The following is a 14,657-nucleotide window of genomic DNA, read 5'->3' as shown; positions in this document are numbered from 1 at the left end:
CTATATTTTGTTTGATAATAAATCTGCTGCATAATTTGATTACTTGAACTTTGGAGGATATTGGAAGTGAGAGTTAAAAGTACTGGCATTAATGACAATTAGGTGTGCCATAATATTCTTATGGATGTTGTGACAGGGATATGTGGCATATATAAACAATGCTAGAACACACAGTTATTCAGAAATAGAGGAACCATAAAACCTGTGTAGCACTGACGTGATGTATTGTAGTTTAGCTGTTTAGAACTCTTTGGAAATAAATTCAAGTAATTGTCTTTTATCCTCGCGAGTCCTTTTTTTTAAACCTAAAGCTGAGCCAGTGGTTTTCCTTATTAAATCTAATTTCTTCTGAGAATTCAACTGAATTTGAACTAAATAGGTCAGTGTTCATGATTGCATTTAACTTTATAGTTTTTTTATTTTAATAGATATTAAATAACTGAAACTTTTCAGGTAAGTATTTCATAAACTGTTTTAATAGTTTTGAAATGCATGATCAAGTGAATAAGTCAATATTATAGATGAATTTTTTTTCAAAGAGAAAATTAGAATATCATCATCTATTTAAATAATTACATGCCGCCTGTCGGGGAATGATGGAATTTGCTTTGCAGTTTCACTGGAACTTTTCAGTCATTCATTCTAGGAAAATTGAACAGTTAGTCACCAAGGACAGACACATTTGTTAGAGCCCCCAAGCGATTAACTGAAGTGCATAAATCTGGATCTGACTGCTGAACAAAGGCATTATTTTTATGTTTATCATCTATTCACAAAACAAACTTGTAATTGAAACCAAAGCAGAGTAAAAAGGTTAGAAATTAGAATATATTATGAAAAATAATAAATTGATTGTCTTCCTCTAGATTTCTCACAGAAGTACTAAAGCCATTGGTGAAGACTGAATTCCAATTGTTGTACATTTATCATCTTGTTGGTCCTTTTCTACAACGATTCCAGCAAGAAAGGACCCGATGTATGCTTGAGGTCAGTGCTTTGTGTGTGAGAGTAATTTTAGTCTGAATTTCAAATGTTAACTTGTACTTTGTGACAACCAACCGCAGAGCATAATTATAGAAAATTAGTTTGGCATTTCTCAGTTTGAATTTGTGCAGACTAAAGTCTTACCAAGAATTAGAATTGAAAATTAAACATGCCATTGGGAGATAGTGCCACTGTGGTCATTTAACTAGCAATTCAGAAGACCAGGCTAATGCCCTGGCGACACTGGTTTAAATCTCATAATGACCGGTGGAATTTAAATTCAACTAATAAAAACCTGGAATTGAAAGCTCGTCTCAGTAAGAAGGCCTTGAAATGATCATCAGTTATAAGGTGGTAAGAAATAAGGAACTGGAGTAGGCCATTTGGCCCCTGAACTCTGCTTAGCTACTCAACAGGATAATGGCTGATTCTGGATTAGTGGTGTTGGAAGAGCACAGCAGTTCAGGCAGCATCCAACGAGCAGCGAAATCAACGTTTCGGGCAAAAGCCCTTTTATTCCTGATGAAGGGATTTTGCCCGAAACGTCGATTTCGCTGCTCGTTGGATGCTGCCTGAACTGCTGTGCTCATCCAGCACCACTAATCCAGAATTTGGTTTCCAGCATCTGCAGTCATTGTTTTTACCAGGATAATGGCTGATCCAATGTTACTCACGTCCCGTTTCCTACCTTTTTCTTGTAACCCTTGATTTCTCCTACTGATCATATAAATGCATCAGATTCGCAAATGATCTTTGGGGAAGGAAATCTGGCCTAATCTGTTTTGGTCTTTATGTGACGACTAATCCACAAAGATGTACTTTATCCTTAACCAGCCTCAATTGACCAGCAAGCCACTGAATTGTACTAAACAGCTGCAGAAAAATCATAGAGGATTGAAACCAGACAGACTTCAACATGTAAAATGAAATGACACACACAGTCCTGCAAAGTTCTCATTATTAACATCTTCGTAAAGTTGCAAAATGACTTGTCGAGCAATGAGTTGATTGAATTGTGCCTAGCATTCAACATCCTAGATACCTCAACCACCAACCCTGGGTTTGTCCTGCCTCACCTGCAGGATGAGCTCAGCAGAGGCAAATGCACAATAGTATACAGTGGTCAGCAAGGAGTTGCCATCACAGTCCTCAATGTTGACTCTGTAACCACCAACTCTTTCTTTTGAATCTCAATAATAACTTCTTAAAGGACACTTCATGGATGTAGGTTTGCTCGCTGAGCTGGAAACGAACCTTACAGCTCAGCGAGCAAGCTTGCATCCAGAACCTCAACCTGAGCCACAAATCTTCTCAAAACCCAAGGGCACTTCATGTTGCATGCTGCCATGGTTGCCAGTCCGATCCTTTCACATGCACCTGGACATAGGATTTGGAAACAAAATAGACCTTTTATCCCCTGAGCCTGCTCCACCATTTAATAGGGTGATAGTTGATCTGGTTACTTTCTGGGAAGAGAATTTTACATTCTAATTACCCACTGCCAGGTTAGAAAAGAAAACAGTCTTAAAAGGTAAATCTCTTATTCCTACCTATATCCCTTTGTTTTAGTCCCTCTTCTTTTCTGCCCCATGTCCCCCACATCAAAAAGCGAAGGATAAACTTCGAGTGGATAGCAACCCTAACCCAGTCCCTTCAAGGTCTTAAGTTTCAATAAGATTGTCTCTCATTTCCCTCCAATATTTATATATAATGTTCAACCTTTTTGATCACAAGGTAAGCCCTTCATCGTAGGAATGACTGAACTTTCCCTGAACTGCTTCTGAAGCAATTAGATAACTTTTTCAAAATTGGGAGATGAAATTTGTACTGAATACTTCAAACCTGGTCTTGTCAACACCCTGTTCGGCTGTAGTTAAACTTCCCTTCCTTTTATACTCCATTTCTCTTACACTAAATTCCAGATATCCATTTGTCTTCCTAATCACTTGCTGTATTCACATACTAGCTACTTGTGATTCATGTATCAGCACTATCACATCCCTTGATACCACGGAGTTTACTACTTTTCTGTTTTTCCTGAACCTTTTTCCTGGTGATTATTTTCAGTTAATCTCTAACACCTCTTTATGTTTAATGGAAAATGGATGCAAAACACCTGTTCAAAGTTTGTGCCATTTCTTTATTATCGTTATCAACTTCCCAGTCACATTCTAGAGGATATGCAACAGCATTAGTTACACTTTTCCTATTCAAGTACTTGCACAAACTCTTAAACTTTCTTTTTATATTGCGAACCATCTTTCTTATTTTTTCTGCCTCTTTTTATTATCGTTTAAGCCATTTTGTTTTCTTGAAGTTTACCAATCCTCTGACCTACCATGAATCCTCGCAGCTTGCAAAGTGTTATAGAATCATAGTCAGACAGCATGGAAACAGACCCTTTGGTCTAACCAGTCCACGTCTTTCAATTTAATAGAACCCATCATTACTTTATTTAGCTATGAATGATACATCCATCTGAGTCCATTACTATTTGAATAATTAAGCTCTCAAGTATGTTTTTTCTCTTTTTTTTCCTCCTGTGTGTTAACAAAAATATGCAATGCCTTTTTTCATTTTGGACATCAATATCACACTACTATGCTTGGTGCTACAAATTGCAATGTCATTGGAATGTTGAGACAATTCTATGTTTCTTGTATATTTCATAACTTTCAGTGACTTCTTTGTTTAAATATACTTCTAGCATCAACTTCCCACCATTAAAAAGGTATTTCAGACTTTGTTACATTCTTCATGAAGAATTAGCAAGCTGCTCAACTGGGAGAAAGCTCCACTCTGATAAATAATGGTCTACCCTCCATTTTTTTCAAATCACTTTCGAATGGCAGTTTGATCAAATTCAATCTCTTGACAATGTATTCTGCTGCATCACTTTTTAAATATAGTTCTATATGGCATTTTTCTACAAACTGCTGTAATTATCTCCTCGTTACCTTTATCAATGAAGCTCAAATAAAAAAGGATAGATTAGGTTTGAATACAGAGATTGTATACTTGATAAAAGACTAGACTTTGGTAAAGAGTCCTGAAGAAGGATTACACCTGAAACATTGACTTCTCCACCTCCTGATGCTGCCTGGCTTGCTGTGTTCTTCCAGCCTCCTTGACTACCCCAGACTTTGGTAAATATATTCATCAAAATATGATCAGAATATTTAAATGTCCCTTGTGTGTATGGCTTTTTTTTTTAAGTTGAAGCAGAATGTTACATTGAATGAATTTATTTATACCTGATAAAAACAGTTAAATTTAATACTTATCTCTTGCAGATTGGCATTGCATTTTATGAGATGTTACAGAATGTAGACCAAAACACACAGCACCTGAGCTATATGGACCCTATTTGTGATTTTTTATACCATGTAAAGTACATGTTTACAGGAGACAGTGTTAAAGATCAGGTGAGTAGTTTGTGTCTAAAAATGGTAACCATGTTTGGTGAGTCATCTGTTCAGTTTCCAAGATTGTTCCCATAGGCCAAAATTGATTGGCTATCTGATCTATAATTCGCAAAACACTTTCTAGAGTATTTGGTTTACAAATTACAGACAAAAGAAAGCCTTGTCTCATTTGTTGAAGTTATCAAGTTATAGAAGAAAGAAGGTCATCTCATTCTTTTAGATCATAAGACATAGGAGTATAAATTAGGCCATTCAGCCCATCTAATCTGCTCCACCATTCAATCATGGCTGATACGTTTCTCAACCCCATTCTCCAACTTTCTCCCCTTAACCCTTGATCCCCTTGATACTCAATAACCTATCTATCTCCATCTTAAATCAACTCAATGACCAGGCTTCCGCAGCCTTCTGTGGCAGTGAATTCTACAGATTGATTGAAGTTTCTCCTTATCTCCATTCTAAAAAGTCTTCCCTTTATTCTAAGGTTTTGCCTTAGTCCCTCCGAGCAATTGAAATATCTTTCCAATATCCACTCTGTCCAGGCCATTCAGTATTCTATAAGTTTCGATTAGATCACCCACTTATCCTTCTAAACTCTGAGTACAGACTCCGAGTCCTCAAACATTCCTCATACGGTAAGCTTTTCATTCCTGGGACCATTCTTGTGAACCTCCTCCGAATATACTCTCGGACCAGTACATCCTTCCTGAGATATGGAGCCCAAAGTTGTATATTTTGTTGCAGTTATCTGAATAAATGTCTTCTGTACAGATTTTGGTAAAATGTCCAAAGTAAATTGAAAAACGTTACAGAAGAAAACTTAACATTTTGAATAAACCAAATGAAATTACTGACTAGTTGGACTAGAAATACAAAACTGATAATTAACTATAACTTAATGGATTTTGTAGTACAGACAGAGACTTTCAGTTCAGCATGGCTTTGGCAATAGAATCATGGAATCCCTACAGTAAAGAAAGAGGCCATTTGGCCCATAGATTCTGCACTGATCCTTTGAAGAACCACCCAGATTCACCTCCACTCCCCTTCTCTTTCCCCCTCCTATCCCCATAACCCCACACTTACGATGGCTAATCCACCTAACTTGCTTGGACAATATGAGCAATTTATCATGGTCAACTCACTTAGCCTTCACATCTTTGAACTGTGGGAGGAAACCAGAACACCTGCAGAAATCCATGCAGACATGAGGAGAATGTGCAAACTCCACATAGACAGTTACCCGAGACTAGAATCAAGCCCATGAGCTTCAATGCAAACTATCAAGCCACCTAGTGGGATGCATCAGTGGAAGCTTACAATCCATAATTCAATTATGCGAACTGATGGTACTTAAATTCCTGCTTCTTCATGTGCATAAAGCTTAATAAAAACCAATTATTCTTACTCCAACTTTCAATTGGTTATATAGAATTAAAACGTTTGACTACTTTGAATAAATTCTTCCTGATTTTGCTCCTAAATTTAAGACTTTGACTCCTTTATTATGGATTGTCTCACTCACATGATATTTCTGCTACTTCTTTAAATTTTGTTTTACAATAATTCTGGTTTCATTGGGTATTCTACCTCCAGCATTTCTTTTCTTGTGGTGCATCATTTCATAGCCTGATAATACTGCATTAAAAAAACACTAATTAATTCTCCTTTTCATGAGATAGACATAAGGGTAAAAAGTAAAAGGTTAAGAGCCCAATTTTTAAAGATATGAGACAACATTTGAACGGTAGCATCTAGGAGTTGATGGGCCAGTGATAATGTCACTGGACTAGTAATCCAGAGTCTCACTGTAATGTTCTGGGAATGAAAGTTCAAATCTCACCATGGTAGATGCAGTAAAATTTTAATGTACTGAAAAATTTGGAATTCTGGAAAAGCTAGTTTAATGTTAACAAAGTGTTTCTGTCTTTTGTTGTTTGTAATGAAAATCCATCTTGTTCACAAATGTCCCTTAAAGAAGAGAATTTGCCATTCCGCATGCAACTCCACACCAACAGCAATGTAGTTAACTCTTAACTGGCCTCTAAAAAGGCTGTGAGCTGAAAAGGTGTTGCTGGAAAAGCACAGCAGGTCAGGCAGCATCCAAGGAGCAGCGAATCAACATTTCGGGCATGAGCCCTTCTTCAGGAATGAGGAGAGTCTGCTCATTCCTGAAGAACGGCACATGCCCGAAACATCGATTCTCCTGTTCCTTGGATGCTGCCTGACCTGCTGCGCTTTTCCAGCAACACCTTTTCAGCTCTGATCTCCAGCATCTGCAGTCCTCACTTTCTTCTAAAAAGGCTGTGACAAACCATCTAGTTCAGAAGTAATTAGGAATGGACAATAAATGTTAACCCAACCAGCAACACCCACATTCCTGCGAATGAATCAAAAAAGTGGAAATAGGCCCTGGGGAGAAAGGTATAGAAGAAAGATGAAATGAAATTTTAAAAATTATCCCTGTGCAAGGTCAGCCAAAGAATAAAATATTAAAAAAAGTAAAAGAGAAATACCACTATTAACTAACAAAAAGCATGCAAGATTTTTAAATTTCAGGAAAACAAATGGATCTAGAGATCCATTAATATATTCCAAAAAATGCCAAGGAACTGAGGAAGGCTGCAAAAAGAAGCCAGGTGAAGACATTGCTTCTAACTTCAGCAGAAATTTAGTGTTGTTCAGGTATTTTAGAAGAAAGAACGGTCTTGCCGTATACCCTCTACAAAATGGCACCACAGCAATCGTGTCCAAAAGTTGCTTTAGGCTCCCATAGAGACAAATAATTTTTTTGGAGGAGATTAATTTCCCAAAAGATTCAACAAAAATAACAAACAAGACTCTTACTGCAACAAGCAAACTAAAATTGATAAAATTCAAATATTAGCTAACAGGTAAATGGAACATGAAATGACACAACTCCACAATTTGAGCATATGTGTCACAGAGGGCAGACAATTCAAAAGCTCGTTCAGCTCTCTGGCTGAGTTAATTCACATCTCACTACACTGTCATCTTGACATGTCATGTAACATGGCCGTAGTCCGAGCAGGCCATAGAGCTGATTTCTCATTAGAGAGACCTGACTAATGGTGATTGAACCTGAGAGTCTTCTGTGAGGGGAGAGGCTGAGAAGAAGAAACCTTCATATTAATATCAGCCAGTATGGGAATTGAAGCCATGCTGTTAGTGTTACAATGCATTGAAACCAAGGATCCAGATAACTGAACCAACTGAAGCAGAGTTACCATTTGAGTTCAATTATGAATCTTTAGACTCAAGTTAATTCCAGTTTCGTGAAATTGCCATCTTATGTTTTTAAGATGTCTGGTGCTGCTCCTGGCATGTCCTTCTGCACTCTTCTTTGAACCAGGGTTGATCCTCTGACTTGCTGGTAATGGTACAGTGAGGAATGTGCTAGGTCAATAGGTTACAAATGGTGGTTGAACACTGTTGTGCTGCAGTTGGATTTTTGGTAATGTTGTCAGAATATGAAATGCACCACCTGAAAAGAAGATAGAGGCAGAATGCACAGTGATGCTAGAATTATTTGTAAAGCAAATTTTGAAGGAATAGCAGAAACAACGTGAATGAAGCAAATTGGGTATTTCTGGGGTAATCCAGAACAAGGGGACAGTCTTAAACTTAGGAGTGAAATCAGGAAAACATTATTTACCAAAAGTTAAACAACTCTTAGGAATCCAATTTTGAGCTGGTAAATCTGTTCTAAATCTATGCCATTCAGCACGACACCAGCTTTTGCTAATTTTTTATTCGGCTGCGTAGATCTTAAAGGTCCAAGCCTAGCAGCAACTTTCAGAATTGAAAGCCAGTGCCATGATCAGTACCAGCAGATCGATCACCATGTACAGACCCGCAAACACACATAGCTTAGAGGGAAAGTATTGCCACTCAACGCAGTGGAGAGTATCTTAAATGTAAAGAAAGACCGTTATTTCCAGAAGGCTTGGTGGTCCAAAACCGAAAGTCAATTCTATGTGAAGTGCCGGCATGCCAATTAACCTGTACAGAACCTTTGAGTAGCTGCTGACCCAATATAGCAGATACATCCTTGAGGGATTAACAAGAATGAGTCAATGTTGGTGATAGACATTGAAGTTCTACACCCAGTGTATATTTTGTGCTTGTGCTACTCTGTGCTCCTTCCAATTGGTGTTCAATGTGAAGATATACTGATTTACCAGTGGAGAGAGGGAATAAATAGATTATTTGTTTTTGACCCAGACCATGAAACAACATAGGATGCAGGCTGAAAACTGTAATTTATACCATAGTGTCACCAATCTCCTGTAGGTCTGTCCTGTTGCTGGAATTATGAATAGCCAACATATCTAATGACATTGTTTGACAGATATGTGGGACAGCTGTCAAAACTTTGGCTCAGATCTTTGTATTTTAATGAGGATATTGTTAGATTAACTTGGTGTCCGTTTGTTATGTCTGAATCTGGTGCGAGGTAGTCTAACTGGCTTTATTATTTGTAATTCTTTATAGCTTTTGTGATTCAATTAAGTGATGGGCTATTTCAGAGGGTAGTAAAGACTTGACTATATTTCTGTGGGTCTGAAGTTAATTATCAGCCAAAGGGAGTAAGGATGGAAACTTTCCTTCTCTGTTGGATTTTAATGGATCGGATGCATTTTAAGGTAAAAACAAGGACTGCAGATGCTGGAAACCAGATTCTAGATTAGTGGTGCTGGAAAAGCACAGCAGTTCAGGCAGCATCCGAGGACCAGGGAAATCAATGTTTCGGGCAAAAGCTCTTCAGGAATAGAGGCAGAGTGCCTGCAGGGTGGAGAGATGAATGAGACGAAGGTGTGGGGAGTTCCTGGACTAGGAGGGATAGGACAGTGTCAAGGTAAGTAGAGATGAGGTCAGTGGGGCAGGAGCATGTTGAGACAATGGGTCGGCCAGGGTGGTCAGGCTTGTGGATCTTGGGAAGGAGGTAGAGCCAGGCAGTGTGGGGTTCCCGGACTATGAAGTTGGAAGCTGTGGGTGGGAGGTCTCCTGAGGTGATGAGGTTCTGTATGGTCTGGGAGATGATGGTTTGGTGATAGGGGGTGAGGTCATGGTCGAGGGGGCGGTAGGAGGAGGTGTCTTCGAGTTGGCGTCTGACTTCAGCGGTGTAGAGGTCAGTGCGCCAGACAACCACTGCACCCCCTTTATCCGCTGGCTTGATGGTGAGCTCAGGATTGGAGCAGATAGAATGGAGGGCTGCGAGTTATGAGGGTGAGAGGTTGGATTGGGGGAGGGGGGTGGACATGTTGAGGCGGTTAATATCCCGGCGGCAGTTGGAAATGAATAGGTCAAGGGCAGGTAATAGGCCAGCAGAGTGTCTAGGTGGATGGAGTGTGTTGGAGGCGGGCAAAGGGGTCCTCGGAAGGTGGGCAGGAGTCCTGATTGTAAAAGTGAGCTCGGAGGCGGTGGAAGAAGTGTTCAACCTCATGGCATGTATTAAATTCATTGATGCAAGGACGGAGGGGGATAAAGGTGAGGCCTTTGCTGAGGACTGATCATTCTGGAGGGATGGTGAAAACTCGGCAGGGCTGGGAGCTGGGACCTGGTGTGGGTGTGGAGTTGGGAGTGGTGGTGGAGCTTGAAACTGGAGTGGGTGTGATGGTGGGGGGGGAATGGGGGTGGAGTCATGAGCAGGGGTGGTGTTCCCCTCAGGGTTCTGAGGGACAGGGATGGTGACAGTGGGATCTGGGAGGGGCGTGTTAACAGAATGCAGGTGAGCGGCGTTGGGGGCGGAAGTGGTGGCGAACGCGTCAGTGGGGGGGGGGGTGGAGGTCACTGAGCGTGTGACATCAGCGATGATGTGAGGGGCGGACGTGATGTCACGTGTGGTGCATGAGGAATTGAGGGGCGGAAGTGGCCCTGATGGGAGCTGAAGTGAGGTCATCGATCACCTTGGGAAGGGTAGCTGCATCAGCCGCATGGCTAATTATGTCTGAGCAGTTCCAGAGGCCCGAGGAATATTCTGGAATGTTTGAGGATTGCTGGTTATGGAGGTGGGTAGATAAAAGTTTGTTGTACTTAGTTTTTGATGTTTGAGACGGTGTTGAAATACTGTTTGTTGAGAGTATGAATTCTCCTGAGAATATAGTAAAGGAGGGGTCCTTTACAATTCTGAGAGAGTGTGGCCCTCAGCTGAGGCAGGGCTGACTGTGGAGAGGTTAGGTGTCGGCACATTGCTGCGAGCATGGAGCGGAGGATCTTGAAGGAGAACCGTTGCTGGTGTTCTTGAATCTGTACTCTGTACTGTTTGTCCTGTTCAGATCCGAACTCTGCTGGTTTAAAGGTGATCCAAAGTCTGTGAGATGAGTTGGTTATGGAGGCAGGCAGTGAGGAAGCAAATTTGGCTGTGGTAGCGAGTCTGTTTCAGGACCCTCCTCTCATTTATCTCTCCACCCTGCAGGCACTCTGATGAAGGGCTTTTGCCCGAAACATTGATTTCCCTGTTCCTCGGATGCTGCCTAAACTGCTGTGCTTTTCCAGCACCACTCTAATCCAGATGCATTTTAACAAAATTTCAGCAGTTTCCTGGTCGCTATTACTAATACTTTTTTTGCAAAATTTAATTGGTTAAGTTTAAGTTTCGCTGCTATCATTAAGAATTTGAACATGTTTCTCTAGATCATTAGACCAGGCCTTGGAAATGCTGGCTGGTTAATTCCGATAAAATCCATTCTGAAGAAACAGTCTAGTTGTTTGGAGATTGTTTGACCATCCTAAAGGGATATAGAAAAATGTTATTGGTCTGGATTTCATTAATGTATTAATGTCCCCATCTTAAAGACCTCAAGATGTCCCATCTACCTATAGCCAAACTCCCACAGATGACGACAATGTGTATCATGACATTAACTGAGAAATAAATGTTGTCTAGGAACATGGGACAGTGCTTCTTTTCTTTGAAGTAGGACCATGGATCTTTTACAGCAAACTGTTTAGCAAACAGGGTGTCTGCTTAATATCTCATCAGAAGCACACTTTCAGTTTTATACTGGGGACTCAGCCTAGAGTTTCATGCTGAAGCTGCTGGGGTAGGATTTGAACCATGACCTTCAGATTTCGAGACATGAATTCTGCCAACTAAACCTTGGTTGATGCTACTTTTCATGGTCTAAACCCATGTGATTTATGAGAATATGCTAAATGGATCAGTAAATGGTGATAGAAACAAATTGAATGTCAGCAAATGGGTTGGCAGTATATTACCAGTGGGCTGCAACAAGTTTCAACGTAAGAGCTGCTGTTTATAGTCACTATAAATGATTCACAAAATGAAATTGTGTTCAGGTTTGCAGATGATGCTAAATTGGTATTGTATCAACTGCTCCCAATGGATGGAAATTCAGTAGTTTTTGGCCATGTCAGGTTTTAAGTAAGAAAATGCCACTACACCACAAACAAGTGTAAAATCATGAAATTTGGCAGAGAGAAGATTGATGCAGATTGTGTTCATTTATTTTTCTCCTGCTATGCTAGCAGTTGTGTGTACAGATATCAAACAAGCCAAGGATTCAGTCAATCTACATACCTTTTCATTCAAACAAATGTTGACTCTCTAAACAATGTTAATCTACTCCACATTACCTACATTCACTGGAATAATAATAATAAATGCTTCACACTTCCAACAATTTGCCTGACAGTAAGTACCAGTGAATGGTAATAGTGCAGAAGGCAGTAGTGGCTTTTGAGGGGCACAGTAATATCTTGAGGCACCACTCCATTTTCAGAATGTGGCGCTAGTTATTGGATCAATGAGAAACTGGCCAACTGATTAAACATTTAAATTTGGAAATTAAATATCTAAATATTGCTGATAACCATCTTATTCTGTGATCTTGCTGTTCTCTTTCTAGGTGGAAAAAATAATCTGTATGCTAAGGCCAGCTTTAAAACTTCGACTGCGATTTGTGACTCACATAAGTAAGGTGGAGCCAGCAGGAGCAGTACAACCAGCAAGCAATGCCTCTCCAGCCAACTCTTCCAGCCAGGTGTCCACTGGTGTCGCCCTATCAGTAACACAATAAAATGAGAATTTGGTAGCATTTTGTCAGAGGAGTTCTAATACTGTAAAGTAAAAAGAATAGTTGTGTATTTAAGACGGAAACCTCAAGACATTTTTAAAATATTGTACATACTATCTATTGAATGACTAAAGTAATGCTAGCAAAGAGAAAATTAACTGTAAACAATGTGCTGTAGTTGTTGCGTCAGTGATGGTTAGAGTCGTTGTGTGCCACTTTAGTGAAAAATGAACTGCTCCTGTAATGTGTAATAAGTCATCCTCTTAGTTCAACTGATTTTGAAGAATGTATTTCACACAATAATCTAAATAGTACTAAGTGCAAAATTATAGAAATCTGTTGGTGATACCTTTCTCTGTTTTTCTTCATACCATACAGGTATATTTATTTAAACTGAAGACAATTTTTACTGGTTTATTCTGCAAGTTCTATTGCAATTAGTCTGTATAATTTTGTTCAAACTGTAATGTCTAGTTTTTTGACTAAAATCATATGGAATAATCTGCTTGTCAAAGAACACAATTAAAGTGATGTATACATTTTTTGAAATGCCCCTCAGTGGTTAGCACTGCAGCCTCACAGTGCCAGGCACCCAGGTTTGATTCCAGCCTTGGGGGACTGTCTGTGTGGAGTTTACACATTCTCCCAGTGTCTGTGTGGGTTTCTTCCGGGTGCTCTAGTTTCCTCCCACAGTCCAAAGATTTGCAGGTCAGGTGGATTGGCCATGCTAAATTGCCCATAGCGTTAGGTGCATTAGTCAGAGGGAAGTGGGTTCCTCTTCAGAAGGTTGGTGTGGACTTGTTGGGCCGAAGGGCTTGTTTCCACACTGTAGGGAATCTAATCTAATCTAAAAGCTTTAATTTGTTAATTAACTTTTCAGTGAAACATTCTCCGATGTATTTATTTTCAATCTTAATTGTGTAAGCTGGTTTTCATCTTGAATCTTGATATTCTAATTCCTGGAGGACAATCCTGTTCTCTTTTTTTTTAAATATTGGTTTCTAAAAAATGAATTTCCAGAATTTCTAGATGTTATGATCCAAATGGTGATCTAAATTGGTCTTCAAACTGCTAACATACCTGCTAGTTTTAAACACAATTTTGAATGGAACAGCAAAGTGAATGGATTGACCACTTGGATTTCTTATATCTGTCTTTTTGTTATTTTTGTTTCTGCCTGCTGTAAGCATGGAATGACCTGAAATATTTGTATTAGCTTCCAAATGTTTATAACACGGAATGTACTTGTTTCAATCTGTTCTGAGCAAAAGAAATGTTACATGATCATTGACCATTATGACTTAGCAATGCTTAAATTTGCATTTTATATTCAAATTTACAGTTCTACAAACCATTACACCATACAGTTTCATCCAATTATTTTTAAACTGGTAAACCCAATGTAAAAATGAAATACAGTTGAAGTAACTTGATAACTTGTTACCAGCAGACTATTCAAGTTTTGCTATTCAACAAGTATTTTAAAATGAAATTAAATTGAGATTTTGCAGATTTCTCTTATCTGGTTAAATCTTCACTAATTTGCATTAATTGATCAATTTTTTATATGTATTGTGTGATGAGCTTAAATTCTACAGAAATTTTTTTTGAAGTATGAAACACACTGAAGATGAAAAAACTTTTGCCTTTTGTACTTTTATCAATAAAAATATGTACCATCTTGTGATAAAATGCATCAGACTGATTTATTAAAGGCTTAAACTTACATTTGTATTGCAATTTTAGTTGTCTTGGTACCTTCAAGTACTTCACATTTAATTATGCTTGAAGGGCTGATTCTGCGGTGATGAAGGAAATTTGCTCACAGTAACCTCCACTTACATCGGTGATTGTTAATTAAGACATTGAAAAAAAATTGCGCACAAACAGCCAGAGGACATTTACCATGACAGTCTTAACACAGACCCTTTAATGACTTAGATAAAGGAGGTAAACATAATAACTCCAAAGTTTCACATGGCACAAAGCTGGGTAGGAGGGTGCAGAGATGCTTCAGTGAGATTTGAACAAGCTGACTAAGTGGGTAAATGTATGGCAGATGCAGTATGATGTGGATAAATGTAAGGTGATACTTTGGGTAGCAAAAACAGGAAGTCAGATTATGTTCTGAACTACTGTAAAATGAGAGAAAGGAATGTGCAATGACACCTGGGTATTCGGATCTTCA

The 14,657-nt window shown here is 39.1% G+C and overlaps 1 protein-coding gene across 3 annotated transcripts in view; it reads left to right on the top strand.

Annotated features, from left to right (window-relative positions):
* Positions 1-14,123, top strand: part of med23 (mediator complex subunit 23) — a 112,893-nt gene extending 98,770 nt beyond the window's left edge. For all 3 annotated transcript variants that reach the window (XM_072556391.1, XM_072556400.1, XM_072556381.1), the window contains 3 exons: positions 867-987; positions 4,278-4,409; positions 12,302-14,123. In XM_072556391.1, coding sequence (XP_072412492.1) covers positions 867-987; positions 4,278-4,409; positions 12,302-12,472 — 424 coding nt within the window. In that variant the 3' untranslated portion in view covers positions 12,473-14,123. The remainder of the gene's footprint in view (positions 1-866; positions 988-4,277; positions 4,410-12,301) is intronic.
* Positions 14,124-14,657: the final 534 nt, after the last annotated feature.

This window comes from Chiloscyllium punctatum, chromosome 3, assembly GCF_047496795.1.
Source record: "Chiloscyllium punctatum isolate Juve2018m chromosome 3, sChiPun1.3, whole genome shotgun sequence".
In the NCBI taxonomy this organism is placed as follows: domain Eukaryota; kingdom Metazoa; phylum Chordata; class Chondrichthyes; order Orectolobiformes; family Hemiscylliidae; genus Chiloscyllium; species Chiloscyllium punctatum.
The sequence above is the reverse complement of the archived record's forward strand: the minus strand, read 5'-3'. Positions and strand labels throughout refer to the sequence as shown.